Genomic DNA, 20,467 nt, shown 5'->3' with positions numbered 1-20,467 from the left:
ACAAGAGATATTACTTAACATGAAATTTGTAATTTTCTTAGAGTATCTTTTTTGTAGCAAATTAAAATTAGAAGCTTATTTGATTTATTCATAAACGAGAAGCAATTTCCTTTTACCCAATATATTTCAATAGATTTACCTAACATAACCCACTGTGATGGTAAATTCATGTGTCACCTTGGCTGGGCCACAGAACCTAGATGGGTAGTCAAATGTTCTGGATGTTTCTGTGAGAGTGGTTTTGGATAAGATTAACATTTAAATTTGTTGATTTTCAGTAAAGTATATTGACTTCTTTAATGTGAGTGGGCCTGTGCATGGAATTAGCTGAAGTCTTGGACAGAACAAGACTGAATTCTGCAGCAGCCAGTCTTTGGATATGAACTGTAACACTGGCTCTTCCTTGGGTCTCCACCCTGCTGGTCCACCCTGCAGATTTTGGACTTGCAAGCCTCCATAATGACATAAGCCAAGTCTTAAAAATCTCTCTCCGTCTCTCTCTCTCCATATAGACTAATATACCCATCTATAGGATATATGAAATTAAGTTATAGACCAGGCTGTAATCATTTAAAGGAAAAAACTCTTTGGGAAGTTTAGAATTAAAAATATGTTTTATATGTGCATGTATATATAAAATTATGTAAATAAGTTATATACACACACACGTACCAGGGAATTAAGAATCTCTGAAGTTTCTTCTTTATTCCCTTTGGTAACATCCTGTTATTTATACAGAGTAAGAAAATAGAAAGGGGGTAAATTATTGCAGTTTTATTTAAAGTTTCAAAACTACTTTTTTCATATGCTTGAGACATAAAATTTAAATCACGTGTATGAATACAAAAATGAACAGAGGTGCTTTAAACACTGAGAAAATCCAGTCACAATATGATATCATTTTTAAAACAAGATTTTTATTTTTACAATGTAACGAAAAACTAAGTACATAGGAAAATATAATAGGTCAATGGTTTCACTGTTCCCTTCTTAAATATATGGCTCTGAATGTATGTGTTAGTATCATTTTAAAAATCCATATAATATGCAACAAATAGACTTATAATAATACTTTCCTTCAGTTAATAGTTTATTCACTGTGATTAATAGAAGCTCCATAAAGGGTAATCATTTAATGCATTATCCCAGTTAGAATCACAACCAAATTTTGAACATTTGGTCAAAGGAGCATAAAATGCAGGGTCCTGGCAGAGTGAATGGAAGGTAATAACCTAGCAGGTGGTACTTCAGGTAAAGACAATCTTCTCTAAGCTCCAAAGCAACCTTTTGGGTAAGTGGTACCTTACTCTCATTAAAGAAAAGTCTTTACTGCTGAGGGCACTGGGTCTCTGGAGTTGATTTGGAGGACACGTATAGAATGGGGTGTGATTTCTTACAAGTTTCCTTTTCCAATTTCCTTGCAGCTTCTTTCCCTTCTTTAACTTCTGTTTGAAGTCTTGATTCAGCAGCTAACCTATAGGCATTAAAGCATCCACTCTGAATTCAAATGCAATTAAGAAAAATTAAAGAAGAAACAATCTTCTCTTATAATGGGCCTTTAATGAGACATGGCGAGGTGCTTTTTTTTTTTGTATATGAGGGAAAAAATTACAGTTGAGTCCAGTACCATTAAGAAAACTAGTCACTGCATCTCTGAAAGAGTTTTTTAATATCAGTAGACTTAGTTTTTTAAATATCTAAAGAAATACCTTCAGGGTTGATAAAGTCATGACAAAGCCTAAATTAAGAATAAAATATAATAGGGGTGCCTATCATGATAAGCACACCTAACAAAAAATATATAAATGCTAGAGCACTATTTTAATGTAACATGACATATAAAAGGCAAATATAAGATAAAAATAACATGAAATCCTGGGCTGCATGAATAGTTATCTATTTGTCTCATCAGAAAAAACTAAAATAGAGTTTCAACTAGCAGAACAATAATTTAATAAAAAATAAACAGAGGAGAAATATTTTTAAAAACCTATAAAGATATTTTATAGAAAGGACATCAATGAAATTTATAATGCATGCAGTAGTGAAGTCCTCAATAAAACTTGTTTAGTTACAATATTATCATAGGATTGTGTCTAAGTTAATCATGCATAAAGCAAAAGGTTGGAAACGTCTTAAGTTAGCAGACAGAATCACACACACACAAAAACACATGTTTTGTGGCATTTTATTTGTTTCTGTTTAACTAGCAAGAGAAAATAATTGCAATGTGCTAGTTAATTTGAGTCAAACAAGTAGCTAAATACATAATTTTTATCAAGCAAAAAAGGCAGAAAAAGTAATGAAGACAACACAGATAGCAAGGTTTTCACTGATCAATTCTGGAAACCCTCCTCCAGAAATAAACAATGGGCAAGCACACTTACACAGTGAATTACATATATACAAGCATAACCTGTTGAATTCATTACAAAACTTCCTAGAGAACATGTGTGTGGGAGATATCATTCATCTGAAGTTACTTTTTCCTTGAGAATATCAAGCTTTTGTTTTATGTGGCTTATAATGTTATTATATAAAAATGTAAGGAATGGAGTACTCAATTACTCCTCTTTATAATAGCAGCCAACATTATGGAAATGCTCTCACACTTAATAGAGTACTACACACTTAGTAGCACTGAACACTTGGAAGAGAAATCAGATAAAATACACATAAAGCTCTTTTACATAAGGTGGGCTATGTCGTACTATTTCAATGCAAATGTACACCAGTAAAATGTCTTATTCTGTCCCCATCCATCAAAGACTGATGTAGCCCTAGTAGCAATTTAAAGATCTCCTTTCATAGCAGATTATCCAAGCTATTTACATATCAAAATGCCTCATTTTTTAAACGTCTAAAGAAATTATTTTAAATGCATCTATCATTCTGTTGCATAAAGACATCCTTCATCATGTTATCTTTTTTTACCTTCTCCATCTTCCTCATTCACTTTTTCCCCACTCTGTCCTGCCGTGCACATCCAGAACCTTTATCTTATTCCACTCTAGCCTCAGGCACTGTTTCCTACCTTGTCCTTCCACTTACCTTCTCTTACCTCCTGACCTCTGTTGATTTCTTAAGGATAAGTCCCTTAAAACATTAATTCCTACATACATACATGTCTGACACTTTCTCTTTTAGTCACAAACTCAAATATACAGAAACTAGAGGCTTTAAAGTTTTGGTATGAAATGAAAATGAATTACGTTTGCTATTTAAAAATATCAAAATACATACCAAAGCTCATTCTTGAAGGTTTAGAATAAACAATTTCAAAAACCACAAACATTTAACCTAAAAGTTTTCTGTAAGGTTGAAACTTTTTAGATTACTGGAAAGCTCTTGTAGGAGGTCAGCTAATTTTTTCAAGGCCCTTCTCGAGCCAGGGAAAAAAACATGTATTTATTCAAACCAACAAAACATCCAGTGATATACCAGACTGTGATATTTCTGTTTCATGAAACAGAAAAGTATAACTTTTAAAAATAATTCCCTTATTCAGGAGTCCTTTCCCCTTGCAATCATTTTAGTCTTTCTTAAAGTTTTAGAAAAGTTGAAGGTAGGCAGATGAAATTGAGGAATTATACTACATGCAATACTAAGAAAATAGATAAAAAAACAGATAGCACAGTTCATGCAGCGATAGAGAAGAGATGGAGAGGTCTGCTGTTTGCCTTGAAGAAAAGATGACACTGACCTGGGAGAGTTAGGGGTGTTTCCACTTCTTTCACTTAAGCCTTCAGAGTCCGCTGGAACTCCTGTAAGTTTCACACATTTCTTTTCCTTCATTGGCTGAATATCCATGGACAGATCTTTGTGAGGAGAGAGAATGACTCCTGGTGTATTTATAAAAACTGTCTTTTCTAACTGCAAGTTATCTTCTAAATTGCTAGGACAGGACTGTGCCTCCTCCTTCTGAGATGGTAATCTATAAACTTCTTCCCCAACAGCACATATATTGTTAGGGGTGGTCATATCCACAGGCAGTACTTCACGCCTTTTTTTGACTACAGGCACTTCAATTTTCTCTGAGAATAAAAAACATTAAAAATATATCCAGTCAGTAAGTCAAAACAAAGATGCAACATAAAAAGAAAGAACCAGTTACAGCTTTTCTCTTTCTTTTAAAACCAACTCCCCACCTTATTGAAATATATTGTTTCTGTCTTTTATTCTTTTTTTTCATGGACTCCATTAACTAACTTTTAAAGGTTATCTGGCTATAATTTTTTCTTTGGGAACTCAGTATGTTTGCCTCTTGGAATGAACATTTAAACGTTGTCTTCTGGTATTGTAATAAAAGTTGTATGCCTCCTACGATCTCGGTGTGGAAAAGAGGAAGTATACTGTAGCTAAGAGTCAAGGAATCAAGGTACAAATCCAAGTACTAGCATTTTCCAGCTGGATAACCTTGGGGAAATACTTAACCTCTCTGAGCTTTATTTTCCTTATTTGTAAAAGGACCCATTTCACTCAAGATTGTGTGTTGTAAGGATTAAATGAAAAAAGGTCAAATTCTCTGAATATTGTAATTTGTGCCTATTAACAAAATATATTCAAAATATGAGTGCTTCTACCATGGATATTTCCCCAGTTCAAATCATATTATATATCACTGCAAACTACTGCAATAACCTGCCCACATTACCTAACATAACATCATTCCATCCCCTTCATAGATCCATAAACACAGTCACTAAATTAACTGCTCTAGTACCTTTTGCCTATCCCCATTCCAGTGTATCTTTTATTTTCAAAATAAAAATGTTAGCAAAGTTGGAGAAACTATGGTTGGATGTGCGGTACACTATTCTTTTTAAGTTATTATTTTTTCTTTTTCTTGCACTTCTTTGAAACCCGTATCATCTAGATTACTACATTTCTTCCTATCTCTTTGCTGTGTTCAATTCATCAGACTTTTGAAATTCATAATGGATAATTCTTAATTAGGAAAGCCTATTAGAATCAGGGAAGAGAAAAAGGGTGAGAGAAAGAGAAGCCATTAAAACAGAAACTTTTAAAAGACCTTACCATTGATAACAACTCCTGCACTATTGTTCAGAGTCTAACTCTGGAGTCATTAACATAATAATGAAGAGAGAGTCTTAGAAATGTGGGGCAAACACTGGCTGAAAATCTATAACCCCAAACATGTAACAACACATTTTTTGGTCTAAAAGCTGTCACATTCTTAAACTTTTTAACATTTGGCCTTTTATTTTTAATTTGCATATAGTAAAATCACTCTTTTCAGTGTATATATGCTCATGGCTAGGCTATTTTCTACCGTGGTGATTAGACTTCCTAGCTGTCTTCTAATATCTGTACTACTATGCTTTCTTAATAATAGAATTCCTAAGAACGTCGTCAATAATGTTGTAGTAACTTTGTATGGTGGCAGATAGCAACTGGACTTACTATGGGGATTTCATAATGGATAAAAATACCAAATCATTATTATATTCACCTGAAACTAATAGGGTATTGTATATTAATTATACTTCCAAAGAAAAAAAATCCCCAAAGTTAGTTGGGAACATTACCCTGAGAAAGACTGCATTTCTCAGCTTTTCTTACATGCAGATGAGACCACATGACTAATTTCTGCTCAGAGAGGTCTGTTGATGAACAATGCAAATAAAGCCTAAATCCTGATACTCTAACCTGTCCTGGAATGCCTCCTCCAGACCTGTATAAGGGGGAGGAATAAATACCTATCTTGTTTACATCTTCATTATTTTAATTTCCTATAAACAGTATTTACTAACATAGCTCCCAAATATCAGTTGCGTCACCAAAATCAAACTCTTTGGTATTACAGAAGATACTGCAATCTTAAATGTAAAAGTCCCAAATGTCAAGGTTCTAATATAAAGATATCCAAAAGAGTACCTATTATATTCATGCACATCCAGTACCCAGTTGTCTGTGAATTTTCTATACATTTTGTAGCAGTAAATCTGTTTTATGAAATATATACCCCAAATTAGTTTGTAATGGGATTTGCATAAAGCTGTAGTAATAAAAAAATTTGATTTCTCAGAGCTTCTGACAATTTAAAAAAAGACAAAATATATGAGACATACACACCTTCAGGTTCATACTTCAGTTTTATCTCATCTAGTTTAGCTCTCAGTTTCATATTTTCACTTTGGGAAACCTGGAGGCATCTTTCATTTGCAAAAAGTTTTCGTTCAATATCCAGAGCCCGCTGGCTCTCAAATAATGCTTTCATTCTCTGTATGGATAATTCACCTTTAGTGCTTTCATTTTCTTTGCTATATAGATAAAAAAGGAGAACCAAGCGACATTAAAATAACATATAATATAAATAAGTCTAATAGTACAAACCTTTTATATATTTGAAATCTTTGTTAAAAATGCATTTCCTTGAAGTTTTCAGTAACAAAGAAACAATAAACAAAATAATTTTTAGCAACAGCATTTTTCATAAGTTAGACAAATACCATATATCATTTACATGTGGAATCTGAGAAACAAAACAAATGAACAATCAAACAAAACAGATAAACTCATAAATGCTGGTTGCCATAGGGAAAAGGAGTGGAGGGATGGGTCAAAGAGGTTAAGGGGCAAAAAAAATTAGTGACAATGTTTGATATCTTGATCTGGGTGATGGTTATATAGTATATACTCATGTCAAAACTCACTGAGTCGTACACTAACATTTGTGTTTTTTTGTATGTACCTCAATAAAAAATAATAGTACTTTCAAATTAAAAAAACCTCCTCAATTCTTCCAAGGAAATGGACAAAGGGGGAAAATATTTTTTCCACATTTATGCATGTATAAATGAATTCCTTTAAGTTTTAAATTATGTGATATTTTTGAAAAACTTAGATTATAAGAACATTTTTTACATTAAAGTTCCTTTCACCTACCAATCTAAAAAAATAAACACAAAGAAGTAAAAACATTTAATTATTCATTGAAAGTATTTTTCCTTCAATAATCAGCACTAAATATCTATTGAATAAATGTCATTTGTTGCACAAAAGTATTTTTGTTTCCTTTCTTTTCTGAAAATTTCTTTAGATTTTTAAAACTTTTTTTAAAAATTTAAAAACAAATATTTATAGTTACTGATACTATTTGTTATAAGCAAGTCAAAAAGAAGCCATCTTTCCATCCACCCAACACTTACTTTAAGTTGTCAAGCTTTATCTGAAGTAAATCTGTGTAGTAAGTGTTATCTTCCAGAGCATTAGAGTTGGCTGCAGGCTTAGATTCCATATTTTCACATAAACTCTAAAAAAAACAATTCTTATTATTTAAAATAAATTACAAATTAGGTTAGTAAATTTTATTAATAATAATATCAGTTACCCCATAATTGAATGTTCATTGTATGGCAGGCACTTGGGCTAAGCATTATTCCTTAACTTATTTACCTTTTGACATAGCTGTAAGAATGAGCATTCCTCTTTTATAGATAAGGGAACTGGCTCAAGATGTATAGGCAAGTAAACTGAGAAGAGAGAATCTAAACTCACATTTGAATCCAAAGCCTATGCTTCTAACAGCACCTTTATCCTCCGGTTTACTTCTGCTGGCTTTTAACATGGGAAAAGTAAATATTGGGTTGAGTTCTGGCCTTCATGATAAAGTCATAAATTAGAAAATTTTATGAAAAAGAGTGGATATACATAAAGTTATTTTTGGTCCCCACTTTCTAAAATTCTGATGTATTAATCTCTGTACAATTTCTTTAGGGGAGAAAAATATAAATCTGCTTAAACACTTGTAAACAATTTTAGAGATTGCAGATTAACACCCTGACTTAAAGCCATCATTTTCAAAGCATAGCACTGAGCTCACTCGTAGGCCATACATGCCTGCCAACTGACATTCTATTCTATATCATGAGATGGGGGGTAATTCTAAGTGGGCATATGTGTGTTACAATTTACTGAGTATTACACTGAAGATATGGCACTTTGAGGTAAAACAGTAACAACAAATATGGGAGAGGCCAGTTTGACTCTACTAAAACAAGCAATAGCCAATAACATTGAAAAGCAAAAAGTAATTACAAGAAAAAAGCAATTTAAATATTGTTCAAATCTCAGTTAAAACTCTGAGTTAATTATATAATAAAGAAACTTCTTCAAGTTAAAGTATTAATATATTGAACCCAAATTTAGCTGCATTTTTTAATGGTGTTACACTGTTACACATACCTTAAATTTCTCCAGATTTCTAATTTCACCTAAGAGATGTTTAATTTCACCATTCTTCTGCTCCAACATGGCAAGCAACCGTTCCTGCTGCTCAAATTCAGTTTGAGACCCTTTCATTTGTAGCAATGTGGCAATTTGTAACTAGAAAAAAAAATTTAACCCTAAACCCCAATAAAATTGAGTAGGGAAAGGGAGATTCTGATAACCATATTTTTGGTACATTTCATATTTTGAACTATATTTCTGTGAACTAGTTTTGGAAACTAAACCAACTATTTCTAGTTTAATAATGTAACAATTTGAAAACATTTATATCAATAAGTTTAGTTACAGACATAACTTGGGCACTTATTTTGACTACTTATGAATGGTATCTGATGTCTTAACAATGATTTGTACTTCTGTGAAACATAAAATTGAACTGCATGGTTATGATCTAGAAGTATCACTTAGCTGGCAAATAAGCCTGGCCAAATGCCGCAATGCTATACTCATCATATGCATTCTCATTAAAGGTCTGATGGGGTTTCTCCAAATATTAATTACTTTCAATAGTATTAACTGGGAAAAATAATTAGCTGCTCACATGCACAAACATGAGGTTCATAAATGACAAGGATGTAAAGCAAAGGCAAAAGGCAATCTAAGGCTGCAGAGGCAGTCTTCAACACAAATATAAAAAAATTTAGTTTTTAAGAGCAGCAATCAACTGACATAATTATGACTCCACCTAAACCTGGTGTTGCACAGCAATCAGAAGGAAATTAACTAGAATCTAAACTTAGCACTCCTTTCTGCTTTCAGAAATGTCTGGAGTTCTGAAATTTATCAATTAGTTTAAAATATAGTTTCGACCAAAACAAACAATGATATGAGGTTGCAGTTATGGTTACAAGGAAGACAGAGAGATGACTTCTGACATTTTTGAGGATTTACTTTTTCTTATTTCAGAATGCTGACGCATTTAGCCTAAGAAGGTTCAAAATGCTACTTGTGTCTAAAGCACACACACCAGGATGAGATATCATGGGAACATTGGGAGATTAATAGTATCAGTCCAAGCAATGCTGGGAGAAAACAAGAAGCAAATGTGAGAAAATTTACAAAGAAATAATTGCCAGAGAGCAAAGAGCCTCAGTAAACCAAGCAGAATAGTCAAAATCCTTAGAAATAAAAGTCACAGTAACTGTTTATTAAGTCAGCACTTCCTTATTTGCCAAGTACTATGTAAACATTTTACTATGCTTGCATTTAACTCCACAGTAATTCTAAGAGACAGGTTCTGTCATCCCACTTTACAGATGAGATTACTGATACTCTGTAAAGTAAAAATACTTGTCCAAGGTCACATAGCTAGCAAGTCACAATTCAGGAATAGCAAGGATTCAATCCAAGTTCTTCTAATACCAAAGTTTAATCACTGACCTTTCCTATTTGTTTGGTGTACCTCACCATCCTGAATAAAAGGCAGGAAGCCATCCTGACTTCCAGTTACCAATTAGGCATTAACAGGTCAGGCTCAGTATTCTAGGGGCTCGTACAACACCAGAATCTTTCTTACACCAGTTTCTATGTTACCATCTGTTCAACCAAAATGATGACTAACAAACCCTTAAAATTAAAGGACCTATATGCTTAACTTAAGGAACAGCAAGGAAAGGAAGTACAAATCTTACTCTACATAAGCCTTTAAGGGAGGATTGACGAATGGTAAGGGAGCTAGTTTTAGCTGAAAAAGGAACCTTAGGGTTATACTTGGAAAGATACCAAGCTAACAGGAAATAAAAACTTTTTTATTTATTTTTTACCCCTCTCCATGGATTTATACCTCTCTGGCAAGGCTAAAAAAATCAACCATCAATGGATGCTAAATATACTACTACTAAATATTTACTATAGGTTACTTTTTGTAAATAAATAGATTTTTTGCTCAATTTAAAAATATTTTCTTCTAAAATCAGGCAGTTCTAGAAACAACTATATAAGTACACTCCTTAAAGGAAAAGATGCTTTTTGACGTATTTGTACATGTAATGCTGATATAAAATAGGCTTAATAAACCTTTCACAGTGACAATTCTATACCTTCATTCTTTGCATCTGTTCTCTATTAAATGCATTTTGCTTCTTTAGTGACTGATATTTGACTTTCATGCTGATAAGCTGACGTTCCATTGCTGCCCTTCGATCTTCTACCTAGAAAATATCAACATGCTTAATTACTCGTATATTATGTGAAATGCCAATTTAATCAACAGAATATTTCTAAGTACCTCTGCAAACAAAGAGTTGCCTTTACTACTGGGGTCCAAGGCTTGCTGGAGTGCCTGGTCTAACTGTACCTGAAGATCTTGATTTGCTACACGAGCTTTCTAAATTCAAAAGAAAACAATTTAGCTAATAGAGGTTATATTAGTAAAGGAACAAGTTATTATAAATTGAAAAGATAAAATTACTGTAAACATAATACCTCTAAGGCATTATAGTATGCAACTGCTTCTTTCTCCCGCTCCTCTTTTTCTTCTTTAAGCCGGTCCACCTGGCGCAGTAGATTAGTACTAAGAAGTTCCAGTTGTTCTTGTCTGTACTGTAGTTCATTCACTTCTTCTTTGAGGGTGGTCTATTCAACAGGAATTGAAAAAGAGGAAACTCTCCTGAATAATCCTTCATTTAGCAGCTGTTCAGTTTATCCATCAGCAGTTTATCCAATCAAAAAAACTAATCAAAGGTTGTAAGGAGCCTAATAATAAAAACTACTAAATTTTTCAGTAGGCATCTAAATAAAAGCTCTAGAGACTGTCTTTCCTATGAATTTAAGGTTTTAATTTTTAATTAACCTCAGGCTGAAATGAAAAAATTTACATCCATATGCGTATCAACTTCCATGGGAATAATGTCTTATATTGGGCTTTTATGACACCAACTAGGATCCGAGAAAATGTCTCTATGCCAAAAAAATTACCTTCATACTTTCCATTTCAGTCAGCTCAATTTGAAGAGCCAGCATCTCTGAAGACATGCTTTCATGCACACGTTCAGACATTATCCGCATTTCCTCTGATTTACAGGAGAGGAGTTCCTTCTGGTGATCCACTTTGTGCTTCAACTGCTTTTCACTAAGCCTAGCTTCGTCTAATTCTGCTTTCAGCTTTTCTAACTAAAAGGGAAAAAAATCACAATCTTAAAACATCAAAAGGTAACTGAAGGTCATCAGAATATACAGTATTCTGGTACCTACAAGTACCTTAACTGCTTTGAAAGATGGTCAAGCTGAACAAAACTATTTACTCTTTTTAACATGTCAAGTTTCAAATCTTAGAAGACCAAGCCTATAAAGCTTAAAGTGAACAAACTTATACAACAGTGAAGCTTTAGGGTCAGGCCTATGTTAAACATGTCTCAGTTTCATTCCTCATATTTAAAACTGGTAAATGATTTTACCTATCATCTTTGGGTTATTGTGAGGCTCTCAATTGAGACTGGATGGTTAAAACATCACCTGCCTGACACTCACTAAATGGTTTTTGTTATCAATAAAAAGCTTTTACTTGATGTCCAGGTGTATGATGATCAAGTAATTGAATTATCTTCAATAAGGTGTCAGTGTTCTTATAATTTATCCTTGTATTTGTTTTCTGTTTAAAAAATAAGAGCCTCTTAGCCTGATTTTCCTTTTTCTATCTTCATGGTGTGAAATAAAAATTTCAGCTGAATGATCTATGTTGATATATGGCCATCTTCCTGAAAAACATCACTGACTGAATCAAACTTACAGCATGATGAAACTATTATGGTTTCCTATTTGGCCAAGGCTAATCATCTTTTAACAGGAGTGACATGCCTTGTTTTATAAACGTTCAAACAATCCATACAAATAATCAGAGTAGGTATGGATTCCTGACCACTGTGGCTACTATGTAAAGAATGAATGGCATGATGGCAATGATGGAAGCAGGCTATTTGGACAAAAGGCTATAGTAGCAGTCTAGGAGATGATGGTTATCTGGATGATAGATGTTTTGTAGGCCAAGTTCTCATAATTTACTGATGGGTTAAATGTGAGAAATAAGTGAAAGAAAGATGTCAAATAAAACTAAATTCTTGGCACAACTGTTCTGAGAACATTAGTAGACCGAAAATACTTTTTTTCACTGATTTAGTCTTTGTCCACCAAAAAGCCATCTCTATAATTGGCCTTGCCGCAGATTGAGTATTTCCTATATTATACATTTTTGTTTAGGTAATGAAAGCTACCACTTAAGTGAAAATAATATCCAGGAAAAAGAAGGAATATATCATTATCAGTCATTGATTTCTCAACTCAGATTAGTTTCAGACAAGCTGGATTATTACTTGCCAGAATGGTTAAGCAAGATGATTCTAAGTACTACATGAAAGTATATTTTAATAGTTATGTTTGTTTTACTGCATATTACGAAGAAATATAATCAGCTCAAATATATAATTGCACTGATAGTAGCACTTAAAGTGAGAAAACACTTAAAAAAGAGAGCCAATTTAATAAGGAATTAATTAAAAATACAGGTGCTACCAGTATGGAAAAATCTTAAAACAAAGAAAATTGGAAAACAGACTTCTGAGGAAACAGGAAAAAACTCAGACAATTTTTGGTAGAGAGGAGTCTGGAAAGTATGGACTCTATACAGAAAGAAGCCATGATAAAAGTTCAGGATTCCTTAGAAGTAACCTGAAGGTATTGTATAGAAAACAGTGCCAAAAGGGAATGGACAGTCACTAAAAATTATTTTGTACTTGCAAATGAAGCCAGTATAACATAACATGAGACTAAGTACAGTGACATGAGCTTTGGAATCAGACAGCCTCAGTTCAAATCTTCACTGGTAATTTTTAGCTCTATAATTTTGTCCAATCTACTCATTTGTTTAAACATTAATTTTCTCACCTGTTTTAAGAAGAAAATAATGGTACTTCTCTTTTGTAGTTGTAAGAACTAGACTGTATGTATTACTTTATTTTCAGTTTAAAAAACTATAAAGCATCAATTCTAACGTACATAAATTGACCAGAAACTATTGGTTTATTTTGTTGAATTACAAAATGTACCACTAGTTGAAGTGAAAGCTAGGGAACTAGCCTTTCTGAGAGGATACTACCATACTATGCTTTAGAAGCAAAGAAGTCATCTGGTCACTAAAACTCTGGATCAAATTATTTAGTTATTAAAATTAAATACAGTTGACCCATGAACAATGTAGGACTTAGGGGTACCGAGCCCCATGCAGTCAAAATCTGCATATGGCTTTTGACTCTCCACAAACTTAATAACCTACTGTTGACAAGAAGCCTCACAGATGATAAAAAATAGTCAACACATATTTTGCATGTTATATACATTATATACTGTACTCTTAATAAAGTAACCGAGAAAATATTTTTTCGTTATCAAAATTTTCAAAAAAATTTTTCAATGTATTTAATGAAAAAAATCCACATATAAGTGGACCTGTGCAGCTCAAACTACACTGAGTCAGCTGTAATTGACTCTTTCAGTGTTCCCACCCCCAACATTGAACTGATAGAGCCCTTTATCTCAGCTATATTGCATAGATGTTACTACAAAAATCTTTATCACCCAACATTTACAGATTGCTGCATAAGCATGGAACATTTTTGTCGTGAAATATAGATAGCCAAACCTTATTTTTTAGTTCATTCACTTCCTGTCCATGGCTTCTGCTCAACTGTTCTTCTAATTTCTCCAGGTGTATCTTTTGTTGTTGTTTAATAGCTTCACATTCAGAGCTCAAACTTTCTAACATTCGACTCTTGAGCTCTACTTCTCTCTGAAGAGTGTATTTTTCTTGTTCATAATTCTGAAAACAGATTCAATTATAATTCAATTACACAAAAATAACAAAGTCATCACATATAAGCAGTTCTTACCTTTAATTGTTTCATTACTTTCATATGTTTGCTAAGTAATGACCACATGTTTAATCTGGAATAACACTGTAGCTAATCAGTCTTAAAAAAGCTGAGGGATATTTTGAAACTACATTCAAGTGCATGTTACCATAAGGTAATTGCTTCTATGCCCTATCAAGGAATTTAAAAATGCTCCATAGTAATCTCTGCTAGGAAAAAAAAAAAGAACAACAAAAAAAGGTTTAATAGCACTTATATTTTCCTACTGAGAATTACTTGGTTTGATGTTATCCTCTACTTGTAGCTCTTAACAAAATGAAGAAATAGTGGACTAGGTATAAAGAGAAGTACTGAATTAGCCTTCACTTTCAGCATGTAGTTATCTGAGGAATGTTTACAAATGACTACCTCAATAAATACAGTGCTGAGACAAAAGGAGTATTTAAGTGTGCTTTTGCTAAGTGACAGGGAAGTTTAAAGGTAAAGATAAAAAGGGCATCACTTCAAACTCCTTCAACAAGCTTTAAAAAATATGAAAAAATAAAATTAGATCAAGTAAGCGAAAAAAAATAATGGTTGCTATTAGTTACTTTTACCTGCTATATTTAAATTTTGGGATGAAAGCTTAAATATGTTACTGAACATTTACAAAAAAAAGTGATTTATTCATTCTTTCAAATGTGTGCCAGACATTAGGGATACAGCAATGAATAAAAAAAACAAAACTCCCTTTCATGGAACTTAAAATGTGGAGATAATTAGCACTGCAGAGAACTAAGTGAATGATGGCAACTTTATAAAACTTAGCTGAGGGAGGGCCTCTCTGCCAAGGTGACGTAATAGAAGTCTAAAGCTTGAGGACTCAATCCATGACAGTAAAGAATGAACAACTCAGCTGGAGGCATATAAAGCTCCTATGGCAATACTAAGGTAGCTAAAAACAAGGGAGAATAGTTTTAAGATGAGGTCAAAAGGTTGGCAGGGGTCAGATCATACAGGGAATCAGCAAACCCAGGAAAGGAGTTCAGATTTTGTTGTAAACATCATCGGAAGCAGTTTTATGTTTTTAGCAGGGCTGTGACGTGATCTTTTGTATATATTTCAATGAGTACTTGGCTGCTGTGAAAAATTAATGGTATGAATGGCAATGAAGGAAGCAGGCAACTTGGTTAGCCCACAGTACTAGTCTAGGGGAGAGATACAGTGATCTGGACTAGCACTGAGGTAGCATAGACAGATGTTTTGTAGGTCAAGCTCTTAGAGATTACTAACAGATTATATTTGAGAAGTAAGGTACAGACAGGTATTGAGTAAAACTAGATTTTTGGCTTAAGCAACTGGATGAATGTTATTACATTTACTAAAGAAAATTGCAAGCTAAAGAAAATTGCAAGAGAATGATTGGCTAGTGGACAGGGAATCAACTATTCTTTCTGTTTATGTCAAGTTTGAGATGTCTATTAGTGGGTAATTGAATCCAGAAGTCTAAATTTTAGGGGGTAACTCAGGACTTGGCCATAGTGTCATGGGGCATTTAGATATTATCTAAAGCGATGAAACAAGTGAGGTCTTTCAGGAAGAGGGCAAACAATACAAAATCTAAAATTGAGTATGTAATAAAAACAGAAATAACTTGATTTTTCACACTCAGAAGAGACTGGGTCAGAAAGAATATTAGGAATTCATTTAATTCATTTCTCTTTGTTGGGGATGGGGTAAGTGGAAACTAGGTCTAAAATCTTAAAAAAGAACAACAATAGTATTAATAATAATTGCTAAACAACACAAATCTTCAATAGCTAAGCAAACCCTTGTAAACTGAGGAGTCTACAGTCCTACCTCAGTCATGGTCATCATTTCATGACGACATTTATCCAACTGATTCTGCAGTTCAGTCTGGCTCTCCACAAGCTGTAAACCATACTGTGCAGCTCGCAGTCGCTCTTCCTCAACCTCTTTGAGTTTGCATCGAAGATCTGCAATTATATCTGCCTCCATGACTTTTTTCCTATTTTTAGTCTACTGCAAATAGAGTAAATAAAAGTACTTAAGCTTAAACAAAAAACTCTATGCAATATCAATAAAAGATATATGTATATGTATACACAAACACATACTCAATACTACTGACATATAAAAATATAGTATTAAAAATTTTCTTCCTGACTTCTAAATGGCTAAATTTACCTTACTGTTCTAAGAGTGAGGTCTGATGACTTTGTTACCTGATTTGAGACCAAATAAAAGATAGCAAAAACGTGAATACTTTTCATTTTGCTTTTCAGAAATGCAGTATCAGAAAGCTCTTCACTTGTGCACTCAAGTTCCTTAAATGCTAAGATAAGGTGAGTCTCTTAATTATGTGACTATATAGGTAACCAAGTTAAGAGAACAATGAAATAAATTAAGAAATTTTATAGTAGCATGACTGCTATTGAACATATAAAAAGGTAGCTTTGAATAAAATTCGTAAGGTAAGGAAAGGACTACTATGTCCACAGTTCCACACAATGTTAACTTTCTGAACACATTAAATGTGCTTTACTGAAAACAGGCTCACTAGTATTTTCCTAGTTCTTCACAAGAGGGAGTGCAAAATAGAAACCATGTTCAGAGCAATTAAAGAATACTGATCTCATTTTAGATTTTCAAGTAAAGTCTTGACATTATATCCAAAAACATTCTACTGTAACTCAACCTCATTCATCTTTTCCATACTGGTTCCAGCCTCTTAGGCCACATTCAAACTCAGCTTTGCTTTCAAAGAGCTATTATTAAGGTGTTCCCTCATGTCTCAGTCAATGTAATCAAGAAAAGGTATTTCTGGAATGTTTTTATGTGCTGTGCTCCATTCTGGATGAGAGTTAGCCATGTACCTATTTAAGGAAAGAATATTCTAGGGAGAAGTGTAATACTAAGGCAGAAGGGAATACAAAGAATGGACAAGATAGGGTTTAGGTCAGAAGAGATAATAGGGGAGAATAGGCAGATTAGGCCATTTTAAGAACTTTGGCTTCTGCTCTTGATGAAATGGGGAGTCACTGCAAAGTCTGGAATATAAATCTGATATATTTAAATGTATCATTTTGGCTGCTATATTGAATAGTTTGAAGGGGAGCAAGTTGGAAGTAGAAAGACCAGGTGAGACAGTCACTCACAACAGGGTGGTGACATAGGAGGTGGTAAGAAATGATAAGATTCTGTGCATATTTTGAAGGTAAAGCCAATATGATTTTCTGACAAATGGAATGTAGGATGTTTGAAAAAGAGAGGTCAAAAGTGCCTCCAAGGTTCCTGGTCTGAGCAACTAGTAGAATTGATTTGTCATCAGCTGAGGCATTGACATTGGTACCCTTAGGAGCAGTTTTGGTGGAGAGATGGGGACAAAAGCCTGAGTATAATGGGTTGGAGAGAGAAAAGGAGAACAGGAGACAGCAAGTACAGCTTGGCTGCATAGGAAAATAGATAAATAGGTCAGTGCTGGCAAAGAAGTAGATTCAAGTTCTTTTGAGATAAAAAAATTTTAGAACACAATTAAGTTTTTAAAATTTTATAAAAACTTACCTGAAAATAACAGCATGGTTGTATGTCATGGGACAGACCCAGGAGAAAAGAAAAACTGATGATATAAAAACCTGGAGAACTGCTAACGTGATGAATAAAAAGAAAGAGATTCAATGTACAGGGATTAATTTTAGAAAGGATTACAAATATTTCATTGAAAAGTAAGTAAAAGCAAAGCATAGGGGTAGAGACACGGATAAGCAGGTAGAGTAGTGAGTCTTCTTAAGTACCCATCTAATTGCTTTAATTTACCGGTGAGAGAGGAAGGAGGGTCTTTAACCGAGAATGAAGATGAAGAGATACAAGGTTTTAGAAGAGAAAGGAAAAAAAAAATGTATGCTACGTTATCCAGAGCTGGCATTATTGCTGTAAAATGCAATACCTTCCCAAGAACATGACGAGGCCAGCTACTAATGCTGAACTGTTAACAGTAGTTTGTATTTGCTGACAATTTACCATTTGTTAGGCTGAGGGCTTCAAATGTATTACTTAATTCTCTTGATGGGCCTGAGTTAAGTACTATTGTCATGAGCATTTATCAAAGAAAAAACTGGAGCTAATCTCAAGACATCCCATCCTGCAATGGGATGACAAAAAATTAGCTCCCATTCACTCAGATTTGCTGGAATCCCTATTATATGTCGGGTACTGTGCTATTGCTGAGAATACAGTGGTGACATCAAAACTAGACAATATCTTTACCTTCTTCAATCTTACAGTTTATTAGTGGAAAGGTACTAAATAACTGAACTGTAAAGTTACAAGTGTGATAAGTGCAAGAGAAAGAGATATATGGTGCTATCAGAGCCTATAACATAGGGAGTTGTCCTAACCTGGGTAGTGAGATGGGGGCAATATGAGAGAATATGGACAAGAAAAGTTTCCCTGAGGAGGTGACTTTTCTGCAGAGACCTCATAGATGAGTAAGAGTTAACCTATCAATCTGCAAAGAGAGATAGTCAGGGTCAAATAACAATTGTGTCTAATATGTGCCAGACACTGTGCTTGGTGCTTCACATACATTATTTTATTTAATCCTCTCGAGAAGCCTGTGAAATACAGGTATTTCCCCCACTTTACATGTGCAAACTGAGGCAACAAAAGGTTAAGTAACTTGCCCAGGATTATCAGCTAGTAAGTGGCTCAGTAAGCTGGGAACCAGACTCTAGCTCCAAAGCCTGGTGCTCCTGAACACTTTTCCGTATTGCTTCTGGGAAACAACAGCACACACAAAACATTTAGGAGACCGGGAGCTCGGGGAATCAGGCTGCCTGAGTTCTAAACCCCACCTCCACTACTCACTGGCTGCAGGAACTGGGAAAACGTATTTATTGTCTTGTCATCTGTAAAACAAGAACAGTAACATCTACCTAACAGGGTTTTAACAAGACTGAACCAGCTAATGGATGAAAAGCAATTAGGGCAGAGTGTGACACGCAGCTGTCAGGGGCACGCTGTCCAACAGAAATATAATGCGAACTACGTATGTGATTTTTAATTTACAAGAGCCACATTTTTAAAAAAGTACAGGTGAAATTCATTTAAATAACATTTTAACCCAACACATCCCAAATATTTTAACACGTAATCATGATAAAAACTGAGACATTACTCTTTTTGTGCAGTCTTCGAAATCCAGTATTTTACATTTACAGTGTTCCTCAACTCGACCTGCCACATATGGCTGGATAGTGCACATCTAGTGTCTGTTACCATTCTAGGGCTCAGGCAACTGATCCCGCCTTTCATATTGACGCAGAAGCCCCGGGGCGTTAAGGCGGCCCACGTAAGATTGAGACCGGCTCGCAACTTAGTTTACAAGAACTTCTTCCGCTGAAGAAGCTGTTCCGGCCAAGGCCTCGGCAGAGACCCAGGCCCCAGGTTTTCCTTAGGCCCTGCTCTCCTCTCCCCAGAAGCCGGCCCTCCGCTGCTCCTCTCCAAGCGCACCTCCCTCCAGGTCCCTTGCCCGACCTCTCTCCTCACCCCTTTCTCTTGCTGCTGCATCCGGCGGCTCGTGCTGACAGCTCACAGCGCCCAGATTCGCGACGGTAACCCCACTTCACTGCAGAAACACCCGCCTTCCACTCAACTAGCATTCGGGAAAGCGCCAGGGTGTTTTGAACGCAATTCCCGCGAGAACTCACACTTCTCACGAGACGTTCCGTCCAAACCGCGCGTAATGGAAGAAACGCCGGAGCGTCTCACTTGTCAAAAGCGCCGGTGCATTTGGAGCGCCGTTGCCGTGGCGCAGGCGTAGACGTGGCTCCCTTTCTTGTCACTTTTTTTGAGGCATGATTTCCTAGGTGGCTTTCCGGTGTCTGCTTTTAGTTGCCTTTTGTTTTTATTTTTACGGCGGTACCTCGGAACAGACTGTGTCCCTAGAAGGCGAGGCAATGGGGAATTCTATATTGTGCCGGCCTCTTACAACCTACCAGCTCGTGTGCGCTCCGAGAGGCTTGACCTCTGGTATGGTTCCAAGATTAGGAATCAGTGTGACAGTGCCTAAACCTAAAAGCATTAGAGGCCAGAATCACAGTTACCTTTCTGGGACAGAATGGCAGTTATAATGGCGTTAACATTTGAGCATTCTCCATGTGCCAGTACAGTGTTAAATTGTACACGGATTGTCTCAGTTAAGCCCGCAAACAGCCTTGTGAGGTAGGTATTGTTATCCTCTTTATCTACTGAGGAAAACGAAGCCCTAAGAAGAAAAGTTTCTTGGCCAAGTGGTGGAACTAGAATTTGGATTTGGATTCTAGTCTGCTGCTAGAATCCAAGCTCTTGAGTTT

General features: G+C 34.9%; 1 protein-coding gene and 1 long non-coding RNA gene across 4 annotated transcripts in view; one reads left to right on the top strand and one right to left on the bottom strand.

The window, feature by feature from the left end:
* Positions 1 to 897: 897 nt before the first annotated feature.
* On the bottom strand, positions 898 to 19,810 carry SPDL1 (spindle apparatus coiled-coil protein 1). Of its 3 annotated transcripts, XM_017658862.3 has the most exons (12): positions 19,662 to 19,808; positions 15,954 to 16,136; positions 13,886 to 14,062; positions 11,170 to 11,364; positions 10,678 to 10,827; positions 10,481 to 10,579; positions 10,293 to 10,403; positions 8,209 to 8,349; positions 7,173 to 7,276; positions 6,097 to 6,284; positions 3,704 to 4,034; positions 898 to 1,474 (listed from the first exon to the last, which is right to left on the bottom strand). In XM_017658862.3, the coding sequence occupies exons 2-12, from the start codon at positions 16,110 to 16,112 to the stop codon at positions 1,327 to 1,329; spliced, it is 1,803 nt and encodes a 600-aa protein (XP_017514351.2). In that variant the 5' UTR covers positions 16,113 to 16,136; positions 19,662 to 19,808; the 3' UTR covers positions 898 to 1,326. The 3 variants fall into 3 exon arrangements, with proteins under 3 accessions (XP_017514351.2, XP_036851104.1, XP_017514345.2); XM_036995209.2 differs by lacking the exon at positions 8,209 to 8,349; XM_017658856.3 differs by lacking the exon at positions 898 to 1,474 and having other exon boundaries at positions 1,533 to 4,034; positions 19,662 to 19,810.
* Positions 19,811 to 19,960: 150 nt separating this feature from the next.
* Positions 19,961 to 20,467, top strand: part of LOC118967808 (uncharacterized) — a 29,005-nt gene continuing 28,498 nt past the window's right edge. Inside the window, exon 1 of the long non-coding RNA XR_005055039.2 lies at positions 19,961 to 20,336. This is a non-coding gene — a long non-coding RNA (uncharacterized lncRNA). The remainder of the gene's footprint in view (positions 20,337 to 20,467) is intronic.

The sequence above is a fragment of the Manis javanica genome, chromosome 1 (genome assembly GCF_040802235.1).
Source record: "Manis javanica isolate MJ-LG chromosome 1, MJ_LKY, whole genome shotgun sequence".
NCBI classification, from domain to species: domain Eukaryota; kingdom Metazoa; phylum Chordata; class Mammalia; order Pholidota; family Manidae; genus Manis; species Manis javanica.
Note: the sequence above shows the minus strand (reverse complement) of the source record. Positions and strands in the feature narration are given on the sequence as shown.

Bases quoted from the DNA above. Each gene is read 5' to 3' on its own strand.
- SPDL1 (XM_017658856.3), bottom strand. From the start codon at position 16,112: ATGGAGGCAGATATAATTGCAGATCTTCGATGCAAACTCAAAGAGGTT. The intron at 14,063-15,953 runs GTAGGACTGTAG...ATCTGTTTTCAG, and splicing joins AAATGATGACCATGACTGAG to AATTATGAACAAGAAAAATA. The intron at 11,365-13,885 runs GTTTGGCTATCT...TTTCCCTTTTAG, and splicing joins TGAATGAACTAAAAAATAAG to TTAGAAAAGCTGAAAGCAGA.